The sequence below is a fragment of the Malaya genurostris genome, chromosome 2 (assembly GCF_030247185.1).
Source record: "Malaya genurostris strain Urasoe2022 chromosome 2, Malgen_1.1, whole genome shotgun sequence".
Taxonomy (NCBI): domain Eukaryota; kingdom Metazoa; phylum Arthropoda; class Insecta; order Diptera; family Culicidae; genus Malaya; species Malaya genurostris.
In genome coordinates, this window is record NC_080571.1 from 272,727,147 (window position 1) to 272,750,158 (window position 23,012).

At 38.0% G+C, this 23,012-nt stretch overlaps 2 protein-coding genes across 2 annotated transcripts in view; one reads left to right on the forward strand and one right to left on the reverse strand.

Annotated features, from left to right (window-relative positions):
* Positions 1–647: 647 nt before the first annotated feature.
* LOC131430069 (bridge-like lipid transfer protein family member 3B) overlaps positions 648–23,012 on the reverse strand; it is a 33,249-nt gene continuing 10,884 nt past the window's right edge. Inside the window, exons 2-16 of the mRNA XM_058594714.1 lie at positions 19,383–19,584; positions 12,502–13,376; positions 12,324–12,443; positions 12,025–12,263; positions 11,890–11,910; positions 9,466–9,558; positions 8,258–9,405; positions 8,025–8,184; positions 7,800–7,929; positions 7,214–7,738; positions 7,043–7,157; positions 5,872–5,892; positions 1,651–1,793; positions 1,159–1,578; positions 648–1,088 (exon numbers count right to left, since the gene is read on the reverse strand). Of these exons, the coding sequence (XP_058450697.1) occupies positions 914–1,088; positions 1,159–1,578; positions 1,651–1,793; positions 5,872–5,892; positions 7,043–7,157; positions 7,214–7,738; positions 7,800–7,929; positions 8,025–8,184; positions 8,258–9,405; positions 9,466–9,558; positions 11,890–11,910; positions 12,025–12,263; positions 12,324–12,443; positions 12,502–13,376; positions 19,383–19,584 (4,387 nt within the window). The 3' untranslated portion in view covers positions 648–913. The remainder of the gene's footprint in view (positions 1,089–1,158; positions 1,579–1,650; positions 1,794–5,871; positions 5,893–7,042; positions 7,158–7,213; positions 7,739–7,799; positions 7,930–8,024; positions 8,185–8,257; positions 9,406–9,465; positions 9,559–11,889; positions 11,911–12,024; positions 12,264–12,323; positions 12,444–12,501; positions 13,377–19,382; positions 19,585–23,012) is intronic.
* On the forward strand, positions 9,593–11,931 carry LOC131430070 (sodium channel protein Nach). The gene is made up of 4 exons (XM_058594715.1): positions 9,593–10,587; positions 10,857–10,944; positions 11,029–11,314; positions 11,379–11,931. The coding sequence occupies exons 1-4, from the start codon at positions 9,953–9,955 to the stop codon at positions 11,822–11,824; spliced, it is 1,455 nt and encodes a 484-aa protein (XP_058450698.1). The 5' UTR covers positions 9,593–9,952; the 3' UTR covers positions 11,825–11,931.

Sequence of the window (23,012 nt, forward strand, 5' to 3'; positions counted from 1 at the left end):
ATTTGGGAACCAACGTCACGCTTAATTTTCACGGACGGTCTAATGTACACCGCAATGGAACGTTGATCGGAGGAATGTCATATGATGCAAACATTTGAGGAACGATTCGAAGAATTAAATTTTGTGGAATAGTTCGAAAAGTGATAGCGATCGTTGTTTTATCGATTCCAGAAGAAAACCTACTTGTTCAGATTATGCTAAAGAAAAGCAATACATCTATCAATCTATCCGACTAACGTAAAACCGATTAGAAAAAGGTGCAGTACATGAGAAAAGTTGATTGATTATGCGCATAGCTAGAATGCTTCTACAGGCTGACACCGAAAGTGCATGTAAACGGAACTGTGCAATGTACAATAAAAAGACATTTATCTCATTTTTACAATATGGTAAACTCTTCACGTTGAAATATTTGCAAAAAGGAACACAAAGATTGTAGTTTATGGTGATGAGTTTGTTATTGTCACACGCCATAGCCCATGTTCAAGTTATTTTAATTGCTAGGAATGAACAGACAGTGATTAAAACCACAAATGATAGAATTCATTAGAGAAAACATCATTTTAACTTTTTCTAACATTGATTTGTTAAGTGACTGCTTCTTTATACAGGCTAACGGTGGGCGAACAATTTTTGTCAGTGCTTAAAGTGTGTGTCTTTGCTCTCAGAAGGTAGGTTATACAATCGGAAATTTAATCACACATTGAACGTTTTATCACCATGAACATCCACAGCGAACTTGTTTAAATAGTAACCGGAAAAAGAACTGAGATGGCAGAATACGAACGAAGACATCATACAAAACGATTCGGAAGTATACGACATGCCAATAAACTCTTAACGCGCAACCTTTGCTGGACTGTCACTAGTAGGGGTTCTCACCACAGCACTGTATACAATCCATGCAGGTGTGCTATCTTTTACCATCGGTAGCATTCAACTGCATGTCATTCATCGCTATCAGTTGATTCTGCAGTGATCGAATGGTATCCATCAAGGTTTTTTTCTCGTCCTTCAAAAGATTCACTTCGTCCTGAGCATCCTTGAGATTGGAACGCAGTTCGTCGTTCTCTTGTTTGGCTTTAGTTCTAGAAGTTTTATATGATTTTTTACTGTATATCTAATTCTATTAGTATGGTATGGAACATTCATACTTACTTATTGCTGGTCAGTTGTTTTCGCATATTTTCGTTATCCAATTTGAGCTGCTGCATGACCAACTGCAACGAGATCATCTCCAAATCTCGCTCGCTTTTCAACCTAACCGCCTTAATTCGCGTTCCCGTCGATTTTTCCTTATTTTTCTCTATCGGTTGCAGATAAAATACTCCAGCATCATCTCGCATAATAAACATGCGTCCTATGGATAGATTCATCGGCAAGGTGCCAGGTGAGGTAATGTTTACCGGAGGGCGATCTTCAATGAGATTGATTTTGACGTTTTCCAATATCACCTCCATCGGGATAGGCGTCGGGATAACCTCATCTTCTGCTAGGTCACCTAGGCCGATAACGGAACTCATCGATAGTTGCAGGTTGATGTTTTTTACCTCCACGTTCAGTTTTCGTTTGAACCAGCTTTGAAGGAATTCGAAACAAAAGTAATCTAATTAGTTATTTTCCAACAGATTTATAAGCGCAGTATACTACCTTTGGATGATTTTTTTGTCGGTAATACTAAGTGAATCGACGGGTAGCGCGAGCTCTTCCTCTAATCTAATTGCAACACAAGGAGGTGCTTCCGGGTTGTGTGGTGCAACGTTCCAAGCTCTACATCTAGCACCAAACTTGGTCTGTGCATTTCAATTGTTCGTATGAAGTTTCAAATCGATTGATATCCATTTAACGTTAAGCGATAGAAGAAAATAACACAGACGATCAAAAGAGAAAGAACATTCCAAGAATTAGTTATCGATGGTTTTTGTCAAAACTGAACAAAATCACTAACATCCTTATTGTAGCTATATTAGAGAGAATCAGATTTTTAATGCAAGATCAAAAAAGGTATTGAAATGATATCAAGCGTTAATTATTTGAATACTACCAATAATAAAGAGGAATACCGGTAGCATGGTACCTAAGTGTTGCATACGGTATCTACACTCAAGTCTTCTAAGATTTCCAAAAAGCTTTTTAATCCCACGAATTATTTTCAAAAGAATTCGACAGACGATTTTGAGAGCTCCAGCATGAAGAAAGACATGAGTGTATTGAAATACATTATCTAAACACTAGATAGTGCAGAAATTTGGATTGAAAAGTTTTTAGTGCTGTTAAAAAAAACGCATGCAATGTTCGGTTTCGTAGTGCTATAGAGAAGTGACCAGACATCCCAGACCAGTCATGAAGTGTTGGGTTTTACCTGCCTGATCTACAGTGGGACATTTTGTAGAACATTTGGTAAATTTAGTATCATTTGGCTGAGTGAACATTTATAGAGCAAAATATATGAGTAGAGTGTTAACAAAAAATATATGCATTATCCGCCAGTTATCTTGTAGGTCTGGAAACAAATTACTGATGCATTCTCTTAAAATGAAAGACATTATTGCGAAAAATATTCCAAAAGAACGATTTGCATCGATCGGAATAGGTGACATTCAAATAGCGCTAAATTTGGAGATCGAGGAAAAATTTCCACTTCAACAGTATCTGTAGTAAACCAGAATTACCTGTATTTACCATAAAAAATAAAGTGTCAACGATTGTACCTACTTCATATGATAAATTTTGAAGAAGTAGCTGCTTCTCTTTGTTTGCTTTCTCTTCTAACAATTATTCAGTCTGTTCCGCACAGAAAGTAGAAAAAAGTACTTATTGTTTGACTAATTTTTGCTTAATTTTGAGTAGTTTTCAATCATTTCTTTCAATCGCCAACTGGGGTATAAAAGATAGCAATTTGACGCTACTGACAAATCTGCCGGCATGACAAATAAATAATGTTTCTCGTGGTTGTTATTAAACCTGGCAAAAAGGACGAGCACAGGAACGCTTGACAGGTGTACTATTCTGGGGATTGATTGAAGTTACCGGTACAAAAGGTTTGGCGTTGATCGGCTGTATCAACTCTTCTCTTCTGCTCATATACGAGATCATTTTTATCGCTCTATTAATAGCATTGTCAAAATTTCGAGCATTGACAAAAATAATGACTCGTGTAAATGCAGCTATCAGATCTTTTTATTATGGATTATGTTGAATTTCAAGAAAATTCTGTTTCAAAACCACTAATAAACGAAACCAACAAGGGACAGCCCAAAACGATTTTGTTCACCTGTTGACGTAGGACTACGTAACTGTTGCCAAAATCACTGTTAATTTTTGTTTTGACTATTTAGGTAGTAGCTTTTTAGGTTCCAAATATATTTATTTGTAAATATGCGAACTATACTTTCATAAATAATCCTTTGATCTTCAAGCACTCGAAAATCGTCCAGTATTAATCTTTATCCTTTTGCGATAAAATATTACGGACTCGGCATTACTGTCCGTGACCTACTGGTCATGGTTTGAGACCATTAGGAACTTCAATTGTAAGTATTGATACACCGGGCCCCTGCTTCCATATCGTAACAGTTTAAACGTTCTCTTGAAGGTTATGTTTTATTTACTTTTCATCTGTATCTATCTCTAATCCTTAAACAGTATATGAAAAATACTTGCATTGAACTCGTATTTAAAAAAAGCCGCTGCTGAGATGACTGACCTTGAAGGAATATTACTGCCAATACAATCGTAGCACTAGCCATGGAACTGTCATGTACACTTACGAATCGGTTACGAAGTCTACATAAACAGATAATCAAATATTACAGTACCCTGCTTAGTTTAGTGTTCGAATAAAAAAAGCTTCATTTCGCGAAAATAAAACGACATAATAAAAACGCTTTTCTGGAAACAGAGTGTTACTGACATAATTCTACTAACAATCATAGGAAAACAGACATTGTTGCAAAATGCTGTGTTTTCTCCGCTACCATTAGAAGAAGAAAAGATTGGACTTTAATCAGAAAAATGAACTAAATAAACTGATATTTCTGTTTTGTATTTTTTTTACAATAATGTCTGTTTCCTCAAGAATGTAAATTGATCCATAATACGATGGGTAAAAAGTAATCTCAATGTTTTGGGCGAGATCCTGCTGATGAAAAAATTATCCTGTCGCTGAGTGTACTTCAAAAACGGGGTTTGGTCATACGATCGACTTTTGGCTTATAGATAGCTGTTTATAAAACTTGGATCCACTATCACATACCAGAGAACAGAGTGGGTACCCGACAATGAACTGTAGCGGGCACGAGTGCTCCGAAGCAGCATCTGAAGGGTCACATTTCGTAGACTATCCCGAAAAAGGAAAAAAAACACCAACAGCATCCACCAAATCCTATATTCACTTTACATACGTATATAAGGCCGAGTCTAAGACGAAACGTAAAGAAAAGTAAAAACGGTTATGTGCCCTAAGCACAAACTTAGGTTTACCCCTAAATGACCATACCTGAATCGGCCAGTATTAGCCGTAAATAACGTTTTCGTTCGGCACGTCAGCAAAGACATGGCACTTCGGTGCCAATTAATAAGTGTTTTGCAAGTAGCATTAACTTTACGTCTGCTTAGCGGTTCAAGTTGAACTGTTTAAGTTTGCATTAAGCAGTTCAATTTGAACTGCTCTGCACTGACGAGTCTAAGACGAAACGTAAAGAAAAGTAAAAACGGTTATGTGCCCTAAGCACAAACTTAGGTTTACCCCTAAATGACCATACCTGAATCGGCCAGTATTAGCCGAAAATAACGTTTTCGTTCGGCACGTCAGCAAAGACATGGCACTTCGGTGCCAATTAATAAGTGTTTTGCAAGTAGCATTAACTTTACGTCTGCTTAGCGGTTCAAGTTGAACTGTTTAAGTTTGCATTAAGCAGTTCAATTTGAACTGCTCTGCACTGACGAGTCTAAGACGAAACGTAAAGAAAAGTAAAAACGGTTATGTGCCCTAAGCACAAACTTAGGTTTACCCCTAAATGACCATACCTGAATCGGCCAGTATTAGCCGAAAATAACGTTTTCGTTCGGCACGTCAGCAAAGACATGGCACTTCGGTGCCAATTAATAAGTGTTTTGCAAGTAGCATTAACTTTACGTCTGCTTAGCGGTTCAAGTTGAACTGTTTAAGTTTGCATTAAGCAGTTCAATTTGAACTGCTCTGCACTGACGAGTCTAAGACGAAACGTAAAGAAAAGTAAAAACGGTTATGTGCCCTAAGCACAAACTTAGGTTTACCCCTAAATGACCATACCTGAATCGGCCATTATTAGCCGAAAATAACGTTTTCGTTCGGCACGTCAGCAAAGACATGGCACTTCGGTGCCAATTAATAAGTGTTTTGCAAGTAGCATTAACTTTACGTCTGCTTAGCGGTTCAAGTTGAACTGTTTAAGTTTGCATTAAGCAGTTCAATTTGAACTGCTCTGCACTGACGAGTCTAAGACGAAACGTGAAGAAAAGTGAAAGCGAAAACGGTCCAAATTTCCAGAATCAACCCAACAGTAAACATAAAAGTTCGACAATAATCCGTTTCCACATTGACAAAGGTGCACAACGAGCAAGACCAACAGATGGAAGTGTAATTTGCGACGAGTTTTGTACAAAATCAGGGACATTGTCTGAAATCAGGAATCGAGCAAAACATAGGGTAAGCCATTAAACATAGGATTCAAAAATGCAAATTTTAACGGAAAATATGAAATGTGCACATGTAGGGTTAACTAAAACACCACACAGTTTAAAATCAACTGATCCTTCTTCTGTTCTCTCGAAGCCACTCAAAACTAAAATTATTATTAGTCGTAGATAAAGTAATGAAAGAATAAATACCTTTAACTTCTGCTGGCCATTCTGTGAGTGTGTATGCATGTATCGCGTTTTATCGGCAATTGGTTTCGTTTTTTTTTCAAGAACATTGTTTAAAACACAGCACACCGAGCACGCACGCATACACACACGCAATCACAACCGCCAGAAACCAAACCATGTGTCCATCGGAAAGCAAGCGGCCACATTCCGGTGTTCATGAGCAATAATTCAATGGTTTTCGTCGGTTTTGTACAAACAGTTACCGGTAATTGCAGTTTCACAACATTTACAGGTATGGTAATATAGACACGACACGCACACGTATAAAAATGATCAATTCATGTTATATTTTAGCGGATTTGCATTCGTTTGTTGTTCGATGGCCGGTATAACGTTGCGGTCATTATAGGATGTTGGTAACCGTAGTTGTAGACGTTTATTTGTTTTTGTTTTACGAGTAGTATTTTAAGTGTTGTTTTTAAGTAGAAGATAGAGAAAGCATGCAAAAAAAGAATAAAATATATTCGCAACACATTAACACCTTGATTAGAAAAATACAATATATTATTTCAATATCTATGAAACGATGGTGAGACAAATGTTTTTTTTCTTTCTTAAACTGCAAGTTGAAATTCCTCTTTGAAATAGATTTCATATGCGCGAGTAGCATGCCAAATTGTTCGTTCTATATATTGTTGTTAAAATTATGAAAAATTCTGCATATGAAAACTGTATTCTGATACTACAAGAATGTATAGTTAGTTGTGTCATAAATTGAATAATAGACGAATAGAATCAGAAAACAATACATGGGATTATTTACAAGGTTTGAACATAAAAATGGATAGATTTATTTCAGCCGGCGATGGTTTTTTTTTACATTACATATACTGAGAAAACTTGACATGGAAACGTGACTAGTTTAGTATAATTTTCACTGAAATATCAGGCATTTCAATAAACGCAATAGTTACGCTAAACAGCACGATGCTATTTGTTGAATATGGAAGTGATTCTCAGTATTTTGTAAGCTACGAAGCGAATCACATTGAGATCAAGTGGAATGAAAAGGAAAGTATTTGTTTCATAGCTATAGGCCTAAAACGTTTCGGTGAAACTTCGATAAGGATAACTAAACTAAAATGCATGAAGGTGCTTTGATTCCTAAAGGTGCTTGAATAAATATACGAACCTGAAATTCATCCCAGGGGATTGCTCCGCATTCATCACAACTGACGGCTGAAACTTGAAGTCTAATTGATGAATTGTTGCCAATATTTTGACGAATTACTTCTACTGTTGTTAGTCTGAAATTGCTTACAATGTAAAAAAAAATAAAACTATACAGCCTGCTATGTTATACCGAAAAGTAACCATTGACACCAAATCACGTCTACGTAAGCTGCTGGCCTCGGATGGTTCGGACGGTGATGACATGTTGGTAAGATAGGGATCTTCGCAAACCTCGCTAGCGACTTCGATAGGTGCTACCTTCACACTGTTATCATTACTGAAAGGGTTCAGCTTGAACATTACATCCATACAATCGGCCGTTTTCTCGGTCTCACTCAGCATCGTGATATAATTCTCTGAGTCGGAACTCAGGTCCGATTGAACAGACAAGGTATCGCTAACGTCGTCATTTGTTTTCAGAGCTGAATCTAGTGATGTCATGAATTGGGAAAATCCTTTCCTCATCGAACTCAGCCCGGAATTTATTTCCTTCGAGAAGGAAGACGAATCGGTTGTCGAGTTTCGTGGTTTCGGTTGATGCGGTTGCTGCGGTTGGGGTTTCGATATCGCAATCGACGACGAAGTAGGTGTTTCAACAGTTATAACACCGACTGAGGGTGATGTTTGAGGAACACTTTTAATCTGAACGTTGTGACTGGAAAATGTTTACAATAATTCAAACATTGTAGCTTACAAATAATAGACGAGTGATTTACCCGTGAGTGTTGGGCACGGGATGGTGCTCAAATTCCACCGGTACCTCAACAGGAACCGGCGATGGACACTCCGTACTGCTGAATATATTGGAATTCCTAGTTTGATCCATCGAGTTAGGCCAGCAAGAACCTTAATGGAAAAAAGGAAGAATCATCTAGTAATGAATGTGATCTCGTTGGTGAGAACCGAATACTCGAGCTCCCGTATAGGCACTACTATAATACCATTAGTAAGTAGATCGTCACCTAAACTGGCCGAATCGGGAAGCACACTTTCCCCGTCGCCCCCGCTCGATTCCTTGCCGGGTGTTTGGGAAGGCATCACAAGTGAAACTTCAACTTGCGGTATGACACAGCCAACGATTATTGATCTTTCTACATTTGCCTGCAAAGAATGTGTAGACCAATGACAGTTATTTAGTGGAACTGTCTATACGTAGAGGATTTGCACAGCTTACCTCTTGAAGAATACGCTTCGAATCTAGCGATAGGAACGTTGCCAACTCCGTCAGCTCCTCTGCCAGGCGCAATAAAAACAGATACTGGTAGTGATCAATTTGGACGCTAACTAAATTTGATACATGTGCTATCACGTGCAGATCCGCCGATTTGGCTTTATCTGCATCACTATCTACGGAGGTGTGGACATTTTTCACTTCGTCAACTTTTTTTTTCACGTTGTCACCTATGGTTGATGGAAGGCAATCCGCGAACTGAAAGTAAGGTTCACCTTCATATGCCATTTGCGGCTCTATAGGGCCAATAACATTCTCATCTAGAGTTTGCTTCAGTTTGGCGGGTGTCAGAATCAAACTATCACTCGATTTAGTAGAGTTTGAAATATTGCTGTATCGTTTTTTGTTGTGTACGAATTCATTGCAAAATTGTTCACTATTTAACTGATTCGGCAGGATATCATAGTCGGAGCTACCGTGCAACCAAATCGTAACAGGTACAGCATCAACGAACGAAATCGCACGATTTGGTCCCACTGATTTTGCTCCATAGAACTCCACCCAAATAGGATCTAATTTCATACACCACACATCGCGAGGCTCAGCCCACATGGCGTAGCGTGTTAAATTGCTGAAAGCTGATTGCATTTCTGGTGAACTAGGCTGAGCATTCATGACATCAGATGCCGCAATATGTGACAATATTCTATCGGTGACAATACACAAATCTCCGGGTTTGGATGGAAACCCGGAACCGAACACTAAACTGCCTTCCTGCAACGATGAAATTGCTTGCGCTAAATCCGCACGTGAGGCACCCATCTCGCGAATATTTGTCATGGCGAATCGTGAAACCTGAATACTCATTGCCTTCGGTCGGTCCCGTTGTTGAGGCGCATTGGTCGGTGCTTCGAACACAATTCTGGGCATGATGACTTCTACTTTTACATCCATGTACAATAGATTAGGTTGATGTTCCGGTTGACCACCGGATGACGAGGATGAGGGTGAGTTCAGACTTCCGGTCACATTGTTCGTCTTCAACAGACTCTCGTGGAGGTTGAGCACAAACGAACAAAGCCACAAGCAACTGTCCAGATCGAAATTGACCTGCACCGGATTAATATGGACGAAAGCTTTGGATGGAGGCACTGCAAAATAGAGAAGTAAGCATTTTTCTATTCTTAGAAATTTGTAAAATAGATCTTTACATGGAAAAACAAAATCTCCTGGATAGTAAAAGTAGGTAAACTCTGCATGCAACGTCGGCAATTCAGGAGGTAACGACCAACGATCTCGATCACCTGCAAAAGAAAATAAAGAGATAATCAACTGATTCAATATACTCCTGTTAATAACGTGCAGTATGAACTAGCATGCAATTATAAGTACATACTAGCAACAACGTTCGTGCGTAGCTTTGTTTCAATAGAACGCTATGAAGTGGTGTAAACTGAAATTCGATAGCAAAATGCCGGTACGTCATGCTTTTTTTAGCGTTCGGATAGGATCTATAATGGATGAATATTTGATGAGCTTCACATCAACAGTTTATAAGTTGATTACGGTGAAAATTAAAATTAATTTCGTTATCTGCCGTTTCATCTTGTAGCAACAACCGCATATTATGCAGCGATGTATTTCGTGACGATGAAAATATTACTGTGACATTACGCCTTAAAACAGTTTGCTGCAAGGATGAAATGGAGAAGTGTGTTTAAAGTGTGCTTGAGTATTTTCGTGGATTATTGCAGTAATTGTTCCTTAATGGGATTAGGTTATATAGCAAATTCAAAGTACCACTACACAGAACGTTTGTTTTGGCTGGGATGCGTACTGTTATCCTGGACCGGATCATACTATCTGATCTCTAACTATATGGAAAACTTTCACAAAAATACTGTCAGTATGGTAATCGAAAATATGCCGGCAAGAAGTGTGGTACACTTTCCATCGGTTGGCATCTGCGAAGTGGGTTACACTAAGGAAACTTATCAAAAACTGGAAAACATGGTGGAGCAACTGAAGACAGATGAAGACATGGAGTATAACTACGACGTAGAAGATTTCATGCTGAGAATCGTTTACCATAATCTGTACAACTACGGATCGATTATGTCGTACTGTGTACCGTATAAGAATTGCGATGGATGCATGAGATGTCCGGAGGAAGGATATAACATTTTTGCCGCCAAAGTGAGAGCCAACTGTCACGAGCTTTTCAAGGCATGTACCTGGAATGGACAGCAGTTCGATTGTTGCAAGTATTTTCATTCAATTCAAACCACGATGGGATCATGTTACTTGTTAAACTCCATACAGCTAGTTGAGAAGTAAGTTTCATTCAAGTCAGTTCAAGTTGGAAATAAGCCTATTTTGAGCATGAACAGATTTCTGATTGTGAATAAAAAAAATAGAGCTCCATGATTTAAAAACTTTAGTAATATAACTAAAATAACGACTATTTTTCAAATTGTGGGAACTATGTACGTAGTATGGTCTGACCTAAAAGAAATAGAAAATGTGATAACTTTGTACTGATGTAATTGTAATTATATCAGTACGTTATGAATTCGTTCATCATAGCAACTACTCATTTCAGGGGCGGACCACAATGGTTCAATATGGAAGTCGGACGTTCAACGCACTCCTCTGGAGAGTTATTGCTAAACTTCTCTAAGGCTAGTTCAGTAAGTATACTAAAAGGCTTAGCAAACATCAACAAATGAATGGCAACTTCTCAAAAGTGACACATATTTTTCTACCGCTTCTAGGCCTATATTCTCAACGAAGAAGACATACCCCACATACTGTTGACCACGGCACAGTTCACTCATATTCCGGAAGGGTATGCAGGCAAAGTATTTTTCACAACGCAGAATGTGGTGAATGATCCTTTGATACATAGCGTTGATCAAGAAATACGCCGCTGCATTTTTCCCGATGAAAACGCAAACACTAACTATTCCAAATATAGTTACAGTGTTTGTGTCACGGAATGTCTTAAAATGGCTCAAATTAAGGCGTGTAACTGCAGTCATCACAATATGATCATCGATGGTATGATCATTCGATTGTAAAAGCGAGAACATCGTGTTGAAAGCTCTCTATCACTTTATTGCAGAAAACGACGAAAGTCCAATATGCGGCTACGACGGGCTATTTTGCTTGGACCAAAAGGACCTTATGTTTCCCCAAACAACAATCATGCAACCCTGGCGGACCAATGGGCTGGTTTGCCAGTGTCTACCATCTTGCAACGAGCATGAAATCAGAGTAATTGGCAAGCAATCAAAAACCGAAGAAGGTAATGATCGATCGGTACTCTTTAAATTGTTGGCACTGCCGACGCAGCGCTACCGAAGACAGATCGTGCACGAGAACTTAGACATCGTGGTATCGGTTGGTGGAATCCTGGGATTTTTTATGGGCGCTAGTGTTCTGAGTTTGGTTGAATTTATCTACTTTTTTACTATTCGACTATTTTCGACTAGCTACTTGATTCATTATGACGATGATGACGAGGATGAAGACGAATATGCCGATGATTACGATTATGATGAAGATTGATTGGAAAGTTCTACTAATTATGAATCACATGCCGAACGAAAAGAATTAATATACACTTTAGATACCTTTTCTCCTTTTGCTTAGTGCTTTCGTTAGTAATGTTTATGTGTGTCACAGCGTGCAAAGTAAAAATGGAACCAGTTTTTTATTGATACACTGAAAAACTACCACATGAGATATAATTTCAAAATAAAACTTACCCGAAACAAACTCCTTTGGCATTTGCTTGTTGCCGGAAGTTGTAACACGATAAAGAGTAAACTCTTCCACTTTCATTATCACGCATACACACATCAACTTGGCCAGATTGTCCAGTACATGTTTCTTCATTGGAGACGACGCAGCAGATTGGTATCCCGGTGTGTTTGGGGTTTGGTTCCCACTCAAACCGGTGTTTCGCGGTGGTGGTGGAGGAGGATATTGACCATGGTTGGTAGTTCTAAAACGTGAAAAATAAAGTCAAGTCGAAAAAAAATGAAACGCTGGTATAAAATGTTACCTTTCTAGACTAGGATGATTTGGTGGTCGATTCGGTTGACATAGATTCAAAATGGACTCCCGGAAGGCATTCAAAGACTGCTCAAGCCATAAAGCCGGTGGTACAGTCGCCTCTTTATATCTATGAAAAGATTATTAGCGTTTCTTTCGCCGAATGTTTAAGCTTAGATACTACTTACTTCGGCCAATGTGAACGATCTGCCTTTGCCAAATGATATGGATAGTAATCAATTTGGAATCCTTGTACTGATATCTGCAAGGCACCGCCATCCTTCAAGTCGGGATGGCTGGATCGACCGACACCGGCGTCGTCACAAAGATGCAAATCAATTCGTTGACTGAAGAAATGGTACGATGTCTCTCGTACGTTGTAGCATTCGAACGAACGCTGTGCTGCTGTTAACTGCTGCGTGTCCTGTTGAACCCTCGATGATTGTGCAAGCTGAGCTTGATACTCGGGAAGGGTTTCTAGTTTCTTTTGGGCTGTCGCTCGTTGGACTACGTTCGTGGATGCTTTGATCAATCCCGAGAGGGAGTCAACGAAATGGAGAGCTGCTTTGAGTTGCGAATCAGTCAAAACCCACAGCAGATCGTCTAATATTAATACCAATCTACTAGCTATTATACTACAATCGGACAGTTTTTTCTTAATCGTTATTCTACAACGAGCTTGATTTGTAAGCAACCGTAATGGAGTCAGACTTGTATCTTGGGTAGAACTAGCTTCAATGCGAACTGTTTGCCAGGACAGCTCCTTGAATATCAGTATCTGTCCTCGTTTGGAGTCCTTAATTCTTGTATACGGTAGTTCGCCTGATTGCCATTTTGGCGTGCGTGATTCGACCCTTATTCTGGACAGTTGCACCGATGCTGTGAAGGCAGGACTGTTCAGTTCCACATTAACCGTGTTGACCACGATCGTGATGCCATCGATAACTTTGTGTATGAAACTGTACTTGCCCTGGGGCACCGATAAACTTGAAAAGCCGGCCGTTGGTGTACCACTCCGTGCTATTTCACATGTTTCAATCGTTATTCGAACCTCGTCGAGTGTCTGCAAAAGTTTGAAAACGCCCATCAGAATGAATTGGTTGACTAAATTTAGAACATTTCGAAATACAGCGCGACTAAAATAAACAAAAGTTATCATTGCTCTCTAACGTTTGGTATTTTTGGAACGAATAGGCTTGAATGTAGTGCGAGAAGATATTCTAAGTAGAGAAAACTCGACAGAGTTTCCTACATCCCTGAATGTTAGCAACAGCTCGAAGCATTTAATCTAAAATGTAGGCAGTTTCGTAAGTTTTCGTTAGATTTGACCGATTGTTTGCTTATTTTCAATCAAATTTTGCACAGCCTCCATGGACACATTGGCTTGAACTGTATCTTGCTGACTACGGTCTTTCGCGTCTTCTGGAGGTTCGCTTGACGAATTTCCAATTTTTTTTCTATTAAGCGCAGCTCTGGCGTTCTGAGAGGATTCATGTCCTTTGACCCAACCTAGGTGTTGTCCGAGGCATACCACTCTAAAGCATTTTTTTTCTTTCTGGCAATATACCAAACCACGCGAAACAGAAAGGAACGAACAATGGCGAAATACATTTTTTTCAAGCATATAAATCTTCTGATTGATTATCTCGGTCGCGATATAAATGTCGTTCTTCATACCACAGAAACCGATGGTCTACCACACGGGATATTTCTTTGCAAACTTCGATAGCTTAATAGGTTTCAAAATATGTCATTTTTCTTCCGGTTGACGTAAAATATTCCTGTTCAAGTTGCGTGTATCGTATGTCTTGGTGTACACGCAGAGAAATGAAGCATGTTTAAATAACAAAACAGTTAGTAGATTTTTGAATTTGATTTATGTTGATTAGAAACTAGAATATGATTGTTTTGAACCAATTTCTCCCTTCAACATCAACAATGATCTCTGCTTGATTTGAATCAAAATTTAGGTCCAGCCGAACGAAAAATATTTTTCTTCCGGTTGATTTTATTGATGATGATATTTACCTACGCTCTTATTTGTGTAACGATACAACTAAATTTAATGTTTAAATGAACCGTACTCGTTTTGTTTTTTATAAACCAGTGTAGTTTTCCATCGCGGATAAACCTGAGCATTTTTTTTCGTCCGTGGATAAAGTTTGTACGATCTATGCATTGAAAACTAATATTTTTGAAAATTGCAATCTCATTTTGATTACGGATTCGACACTTCAACCAAATCAGAAGTTGATAAGTGGTGCCATATGGATTTCGATGTTTCAATCTTGACAAGCTAATTTTGAAGGTACATGTTGATCGAACGAACTGTTCATCTTTTAAAGCGTTGCAGTCGTGAAGCCATTTCATCCATATCTTCATATCTAATGAAGTTTTGCTCAGCAAGTGCGTGAGATATCGAAAAAAACAAATGATAGTCGGAAGTCAGCTGATGTAGTTAGGATTGACCCATAATTTACTGCTCTCTAAATAAATCTATTTCTCATCTCGCGTAACAAAGCAGGGCAAGAAACCGTTTTTACCCTGCCGAAAAAATAAAATAACACTCATTCAACTTATGAGGAACCCATTTTTCCACCATCTGAAATTTTCCCACCTTTTGGTCAGAAATGGCTTGACAGCTGACGTCGAACTGCTTCACCATTTGTTTTTGAGTTTGAGTACTGTTTTTGCTCAACAATCCTTGCAATTCAGCATCTTCATTTTTTTTTTTTGGTTGACCTGTGCGTTATTTGTATTTTTCACATAAATCCCCACTTTGAAATGGTTTTAATGAACGTTTACAAGTCGTTACCGATAGAGCTTGTTTCTGTAAGTTTCCAAAAGAATTTGATGGGATTCAGTAGATGGGACATTTTTCAAAACAAAGCTATGAATCAACACTGCCCATATAAGCTCTTTATTTGGCAAGAATTTTAACATACCCACTTCACTAAATGCATATGGCACTAACTTGCAGTTGAAAACCCTGTTTTAATCCACCCAGTGGTGTAATGATGCCTTTCTCATATCAATTATACCATCATATATAATACTGTGGTATCAGTTCGTGTTCGTATCTCATCCTACACAGTCATTCACAAAATTGCTTACAGCCAAATTCAATTTGTATTGATTTCAAACGCCGCAAAGCTAGACCAGAAGCAAACGAAATTGAAATCTTATGTAAAAAACGAATACATATAGACGTTAATGATGTAAATGAGATTCAATTCAACAAGGCGTGTAACTCTGTGTACAATTGCATTCGCTTCGGTTGACAACGAGGTGCACGGTATTGAGCATGATAATGATTAATAAAAAACCCCGGTGTACGTGTTGGACCTGGACGATGCCATAGAGGCACGTGTACATTGCCTTCCCCGGCAGGTCGGTAATCATTTCGTACGAGAAAATATGTCGCAGTACGGAGAAATTCTTTCCATCGAAAGGGAAGTTTGGCGAATTTTTCCTCAGTAACCGGAATAGCGTGCGAGTGTTAAGTATGCGAATGCATAAGGCAATTCCATCTTATGTAATGTGTGATTAGGGCGGGAGACATCCTTGTAAATCGCTAGTTACCTATGAGAATCAGCTGATTACATGTTAGTTTTGTGAACAACCTGTTCACTACGGTCAACCCTGCGCTGACACTACAAAAAAAACATTTTTAACCAAAAACAAGGTCAAGCGCTCAACAACTAGTGAACGCAGTACTCCTGTTTCAAAAACACTTTCACCATCAAACATACTATTAACTGCAATCAATGTACAACGCGCATCTGCAGCAACTAGCAACAAGTCCAAGACTGCGATCAACGAGGAACACAAAAAGAAAACGGAAACCACCCAAAAGTCCGACGATGGATTGGATGATGTGATGAGCCACAGACAAAGTGAACTTCAATCCTCGCTAGATGATTCCGTATGGGATCACAGGACCTTTCATTTGAATCCAAATTCGTGAAAACCGGTCAAACCATCGCTGAGAAAGTGAGTGAGATCCATTTGGGATAATGTGGCCATATTTCTGGAGTCTCCGGAATCGGAAACCAGGGACCATGATAGCCGAAATCAGTTTGTTTGGTCGTCTACTGATAATGACTACCGATAGGAGTCTTTACCCTATAATTCCGGAACCAAAAGTCGGATCCAGATGGAATTCAGAAGTTTTATACCATAACATACGACCATTCATTCAAGTCTAAATAAAAGTAAAAACTACAAGGATCAGCCCCATTGGATTGTTCGAGCCATTGATCCACCAAACACGCGAACCCAAAATATCCACCCTATTTGTCTTGATTTGTATTTGTTTTGTAGCCGACGAGATTACATCAATATCCCAAATGTATGCAATTATATCTTTGTACATACTTGCGATACGGATTTCGATATTAAGGCTTTTCTTCGCCAAGCTTGTGTTCAAGTTTTGTATGCAAGTAGTTATTTTTATAGCGTTAAGTTTCTCTACCATTCTGCGATTTCGGTTGAAGCGATAAACTTTTTCTCATTATTAATCGAGTTCATCTTATATAAACTAGAAATTAATCTTAAGCACTTAAAATTTACCCTGGAGTAATAGCAAATTTCTCAGGCGAATACGACATAACATGCACTCTTAGAAAAAATGAAATTTACGCTTGACGTAAATTCAAGTATGCCGTAATTTCTTCGGTGATGACACAATCGCCCTTATTCTGAATAACGACGTATTGGTTTTTCGATCGAATATGGTTCGGTCGAATCCTAGCTACCTTTGATTTTGCTAGCGTTATTAGGAATACGAATGAAATACGATCGAAAAAACGATACGTCGTTATTCAGAATAAGGGTGAATATTACATCTACTAACATGTAAATATAAATTTTGCATTTGTATCGATGTAAACTTCAGTTAAATTAACTGTGAAGTTAATGATATGACTTATCTTTACATGCTATGTATTGTGAATGTAAGTGAATCGCGACGCTCCTTTTATGTGCATCTAAGAAGATGCAACATTTTTTTAAGTGTGTGGAATTTCATCCGAACTCGCATGACACAAGATCAGAGCACACCAATTCGTTTTATGGCACTTTTTGTCTTGCTGTCTGACAACAACCTACCTCTAGCATTCAACGCGGAGGACTGAAACACTAGCTATAATTTCGCTTCTATTCATAGATTCGCGTGCTTCCAATCAGAGCGATGCTTTCCCTTTGATATATCGCTTACTCCTTCAAAACCGTCGTCTAAGGCAGGGAAATCCGGTATGCCGGAGAGTTTTAACAGACAAAATAAGACACTGCTCGCTACTAATCAAGATTTCAATCATATATAATTGAAAATACGTGACTTGATACATTCAAATCGAAACTTAGAAGTATTTCCAATCAAAAGATGAAATAATAATAAAAATTGATACAAAATAGACTGAGCTGTAAGTGTTTAAAACCTGACCAGATTTCTACGTGTATTTTTCCTTGAGTTTCTGATTTGCACCCCTATATAGAAAATAAAGGTGTGTTCCACATCAAAACCGGTCACGCCGTCTTTGAGAAAAGTAAGTAAGTAATTTGAAATTGAAATTTACACTAATGACTCTATAATTCCGGAACCGGAAGTCGAATTCAAATGAAATGTAGAAGTTTTGTTAAGGACCATAAGACCATTCATTTGACACCACATTACACTCTCTGAGAAAAATTAGTACCCGTATTTAAATTTGTTTGCACATTTTACCCCATAACTCTGGCACCGGACGTCAGATCGAAACAAAATTCAGGATCTTTGTATGGGATCGCAATACCTTTACCTCCGAGAGAAGTTGGTGCACTTATTTTAATAATTTTTTGCGCCTTTTACCCCATATTTCCGGAACTTTAGGTCGGATCCAAAATAATATTCAGGGTTTTTGTATGGGAACTTAAGACCTGTTATTTAAATCTCAATTTCTGAAAATCGGTCAAGCTATCTTCGAGAAAAGCTAGTGCAAAAAAAATAATATACACACATACTCAACTAGATAGCGGCGCGAGAATAAAAATGCGCCAACTGTTTCGTGTCCATCTTCATGCCAAAACAATATAAGCAGACTTCAAAATCATTCACTTGTTATCTTTTTAGTGCGTTTAAAAAAATTGTTTTGTAGTATTGAAAATATCGAAAATTTGTGCTACCAAATCGCCATCTTTCGAAAGACACTTTTGGATTTCACTTCGGAAAAAGCAACTGAAAGTTATCGATCATAGTGCGAACCCTTTGGAAAGCCTTCTCTATCTGCAAAGACCTGCAAATACTGGTTTGGAAGATCAGAAAAATTCTTAGATTTACAATTAGAACACTCATTGGACAAAGACATCAACCGAAGCCCGATATCAACTGTTCCAAGGTGATGCTATGCATTTGCCGAAACCAGAAGGGCGTTAGCACTAATGAGTTGCTGTAACGCTCCATATAAATTTCACGGGACGGTGTACAATTGATGCGTTTGAGCCAATCATCATGCCAATGAAATTCGTGGTTTCAATTTTATACAATTGAATAATGATTTCAGCAAAAAAAACTAGCCTTAAAACTTACATGTAGACCCAACAGTTAAGCCTTTCCTTTTTCTGCCTATTTGGTTTCGAATGTAAAAAAATCAAACAACAATAAATTACTCAAATATCACCAATTTTCCTCTTTTCATACCTCTCCATTATAAGCTACTAGACTTGAGGTAGTAATCCTATGGACATTGCAAAGCACCGAAAAATTTAATCGGTGGCTTCGCATCATATAGAAACAATACATAAATGTATCATTAAATCAACATGCTTTTTTTCTTTTTTGTATGTTCGCATATGTGCAGGAAATGCAATGGAACTCGACACTATCATGTAAAAAATTGCCAGCTGGTCAGTTGCCATTAGTAGCTTCTTTAGACAGTTCCACGCCTTCGCACGAAAAAAACCGAGATACGTGATTATCATAACTGAATAATGCATAACATAATACACAAGACGAAAAGTAATAGTGAAGCATACTTAGTGGGTCACCAAAGGACATTCACCGGTAAATATGTATATGTTAAACAACACTTACCAGCGTGATGGGAGTACTTTTCAGCTTTGTCCACGATATTCGAAATGACACTTGATTGCACCAGGCGGACGTTAGCCGAAGCCAAGCCGGCAGTTCCAGCAGCTCGGTAAGTACGTTCTCGTCCAGTTGCAAATTCGAGAGTTCACCTTCTCCCCGGAACGCACTTAAATTTACCTTGTCCGGTGATAAATTCTTGGTGTACCTGCAACGACAATAAATTTATTGAATTATTAATAGTCGTTACATGAGAACGGAACCTCACGCAGTCCAATAATACAACGTCGTAGGAATATGTAAAGAACCGAGGAATGTGCGTAAGACGTAAGGCGGAATTCCGCTGCGTTATAAAAGTTATGGTATGTCGCGACCCAATCTTCTTGATTGCATTCAGTAGTGAATTTGATACATGGTAAATTTCCGCATATTTAGCAACGCATGTGAGAAGTTTACGAAAACATTTACAAACCTCAATTGCAAGCAAATCCCTGGAAATCGATGTTTTTACTTGCGAAGTAACAATTTTGTGTACTAAGCGAAAAATATTATGCTGTCACACGGTTTTGTAATAATATAGATGTTAAGCATGTTCCAAAATATTTAAAATTGACTTGTAGCTTTCGTAAGACAAAAAATTGGAATTCATATGAACTTAGCGAAGTACTCAAAAAAACTGAGCAACAAATTCAAAATTTCCGTTACTAATTAGCAACAAATTATTCACCTATATGCGTTATTATCGGCGAGAGGTGCCTCGCTAAGTTCATGCTCATCAAAAGAGTTGTATCGTCACCGCGTTCAGCATTTGGACGTCAGTGAAACCTCTTTACTGCGACTTTTGAAGGATGATTTGGGGTTTTCAGGGCAATTGGTTAAAACAAGACGGTGCACTATGCAGGATTTCGTTTCGGGAGGAGCCCTCAGATAAAAAAATGTTACTGAGGATTACTTTACCTTATTCTCGGTGTGCCTTTTACCGACCTTTTTAACAGACACTTTGAACTTTTCCACTGGAAATTTCATGGAGTATTCAAATCAAATTTGTGATTGTTCCATATAAGTCATATTAGTAGGCTCTGGTTCCAGTACCCGGTAGTAGGGGTCTGAAATTCTTATGTAATATTATTATTGTCATTTATTTTACCCCGGCAAGGGCACCTCGCCCCCCTCTGGATACGTGACTGGCACTCTGCCACACTACGACATTAACGATTCAGTTCCTGCGAGAAAAAAGTACCTGATGTCAAAAGAAAGGTCTACAGATTTTAGCATCTAGAGCATCTCTATACAACCGGCACATTTTGCTTTGTGTAATAAAAGTAGTCCCTTGATTGATCGAAAACGAGTTTTTATTAAAGTGATTCAATGTTTACATACCGGCATTAGAAATGGCGCACCCTGTATAGAAACATACTACTATTGAGTGAGTGATCAAGTCCGAAGATCGAAGATCTCGACTTGAGCTGAAAATTGTCACGTATTTTCAATCTACTCTAACAACCTAATTTTCGTTTGTTTGCTGTCTCATTCGTAAATAATCGCAATCCAAACAAACGAAGAGAAAAGAAGCTTTTTCGTCTTGCACTTCAACAAAAGTGAGTATCAAAGTCAACGTCACTCGTTTTCCTACGACAAGACGTAACCATAACATCGTCTGTAGGTAAATTATAACTAATAAAAAGTCTTTAAAACGTGCCTAATCCACCTAGCAGTGAGATGATATCTTTTTTATCAATCTGCAAGTGTTTTTTTGCATGAATATTCTGCGGTGTTTTCAGTTTTCATGAAATTAGTTCATTGACCGTCGTTTTAATGACAGTTTGAAATTTCAAACACTCAGCCTTTAATTTCGGAACTGCAATTTGGATTGAAAAGATAATTTCATAAAATTATTCTTTTGAATCTAAGCGTGTGACAATCGATTGAGCATTCCATGAGATGTAGAATTGAGTTCCTCTTTTACGTTTCTGTCATTATTTAGGTACTTCCGGAAACGATATTCAGAGACCACGATATTGAAATAGTTTTGAGCCCAACTTTTAAGATTTTTTGGTATCGTCATCTCCTATGACGGTTTGACTTTCAAAAACTCATAACCTAGTATTTTCAAAACTGAAAATCGGAATCGGATACAATTCGTTAATTTTGTATGGGACCATAAGTTTATTCTAATTTTAATTTTTGTTTATTAAATCCGTTTCGGCCTTTGCTTAGCTTCTCTATTCCCGATACTTTCGGAAATGGCATTCGGAAATCGAAGCAACCAGAGTCAGTTAAATTCGCCTAAAGATTGTAAACCATTTCATTAGATTCGAAATTTTTGAAAATCAGTGTAGTCATCTTAGACAAATCGCAGTGCGTTCCAAACTAAAGTTTTGGGTACCTTCCGGGATTGAAAACCGAATATCGGGAAAACTGAAATAAGTTTATTTGGTCATCGACTCTCAAAATGTGTGAGCCCGATAAACCCGATAAATTTATGGGAAATTTTTATAGCAATCAACTGGAAGTCGGATCTGATTAAAAAACAAGCAGTTTTTTATGGGACCTTAAGACCTTTCATTTGAATATTAAATTAACGAAATCGGTTCAGCCATCTACGAGTAAAATGAGTGACATTTTAAAACAAGAGGTAGAATCCAAATTGAATTCAGAAACCTTATATGAGGGTATCGGACTGTTCATATGAGTCTAAGTTTGTAGAAATCAGTTGAGCCATTTCCGAGAAAAATTTATGAAATTTTTTTTCACACACAAATTTGCTTATCTCGACGAACTTCTTCGAATGGTATAAGGGTGTAAGAAGTTGTGTTCTTCTAGCAATTATTGCTGAGAGCAGTATAAATCAATTGGCCAGCTGGCAAGCTTGGGATAAAGATGATCTGGGTCGATGGATGCTCTCAATTATTCCTAAAATATCGACAAAGGCATGGTCCAGGGGACTGGATGTGAGTAGAGATTTCATTCGTGTGATGTCCAGACTCATGTCCAATCACTACACGTTAGATGCACATCTCCTTCGAATTGGACTTTCCGAGACTAATCAATGTGCTTGTGTCGAAGGTTACCGCGATATTGATCATGTCGTTTGGACATGCGTGGAGTATCGTGATGTCAGATCTCAACTAATAAATTCCTTGCGTATCCAAGGTAGACTATCCAATGTCCCAGTTCGCGACATTCTTGCTTGTCGTGACCTTCCTTTCATGAAACTTCTTTATCATTTCATTAAGTCCATTAGAGTTCCAATTTAAATTTTAATTTTATGTTAGACTGTTTTCTCTTCCATGTGTTCAACCAATAGCCAGGTATCTTATATTAAATAAAAGTGATGAACTGATACAAACAACCTTGAAATAGTTATAAGATCATGCACAAAATGAATGTATTTCATTTAATGTAATTTATAATGGCAAATCGCTTGATAAAAACAGTGTTTAGATTAACTAATATGATATTCGAATATGATATTCGAAACGTATTAGGTTTAAAGTACTATGTTTTGTGGATGCCACGCCGAAGAAAAACTTATGTATATTGCCTATGAAATAAACGTATTTATGAAAAAAAAAGTATAAATCAATAAAAAACTTCAAAATGTTTTGAATTCGAAAATACTCCCATCTTTCTAAA

Bases quoted from the DNA above. Each gene is read 5' to 3' on its own strand.
- LOC131430070 (XM_058594715.1), top strand. From the start codon at position 9,953: ATGAAATGGAGAAGTGTGTTTAAAGTGTGCTTGAGTATTTTCGTGGAT. The intron at 10,588-10,856 runs GTAAGTTTCATT...TACTCATTTCAG, and splicing joins TCCATACAGCTAGTTGAGAA to GGGCGGACCACAATGGTTCA. The intron at 10,945-11,028 runs GTAAGTATACTA...TACCGCTTCTAG, and splicing joins ACTTCTCTAAGGCTAGTTCA to GCCTATATTCTCAACGAAGA.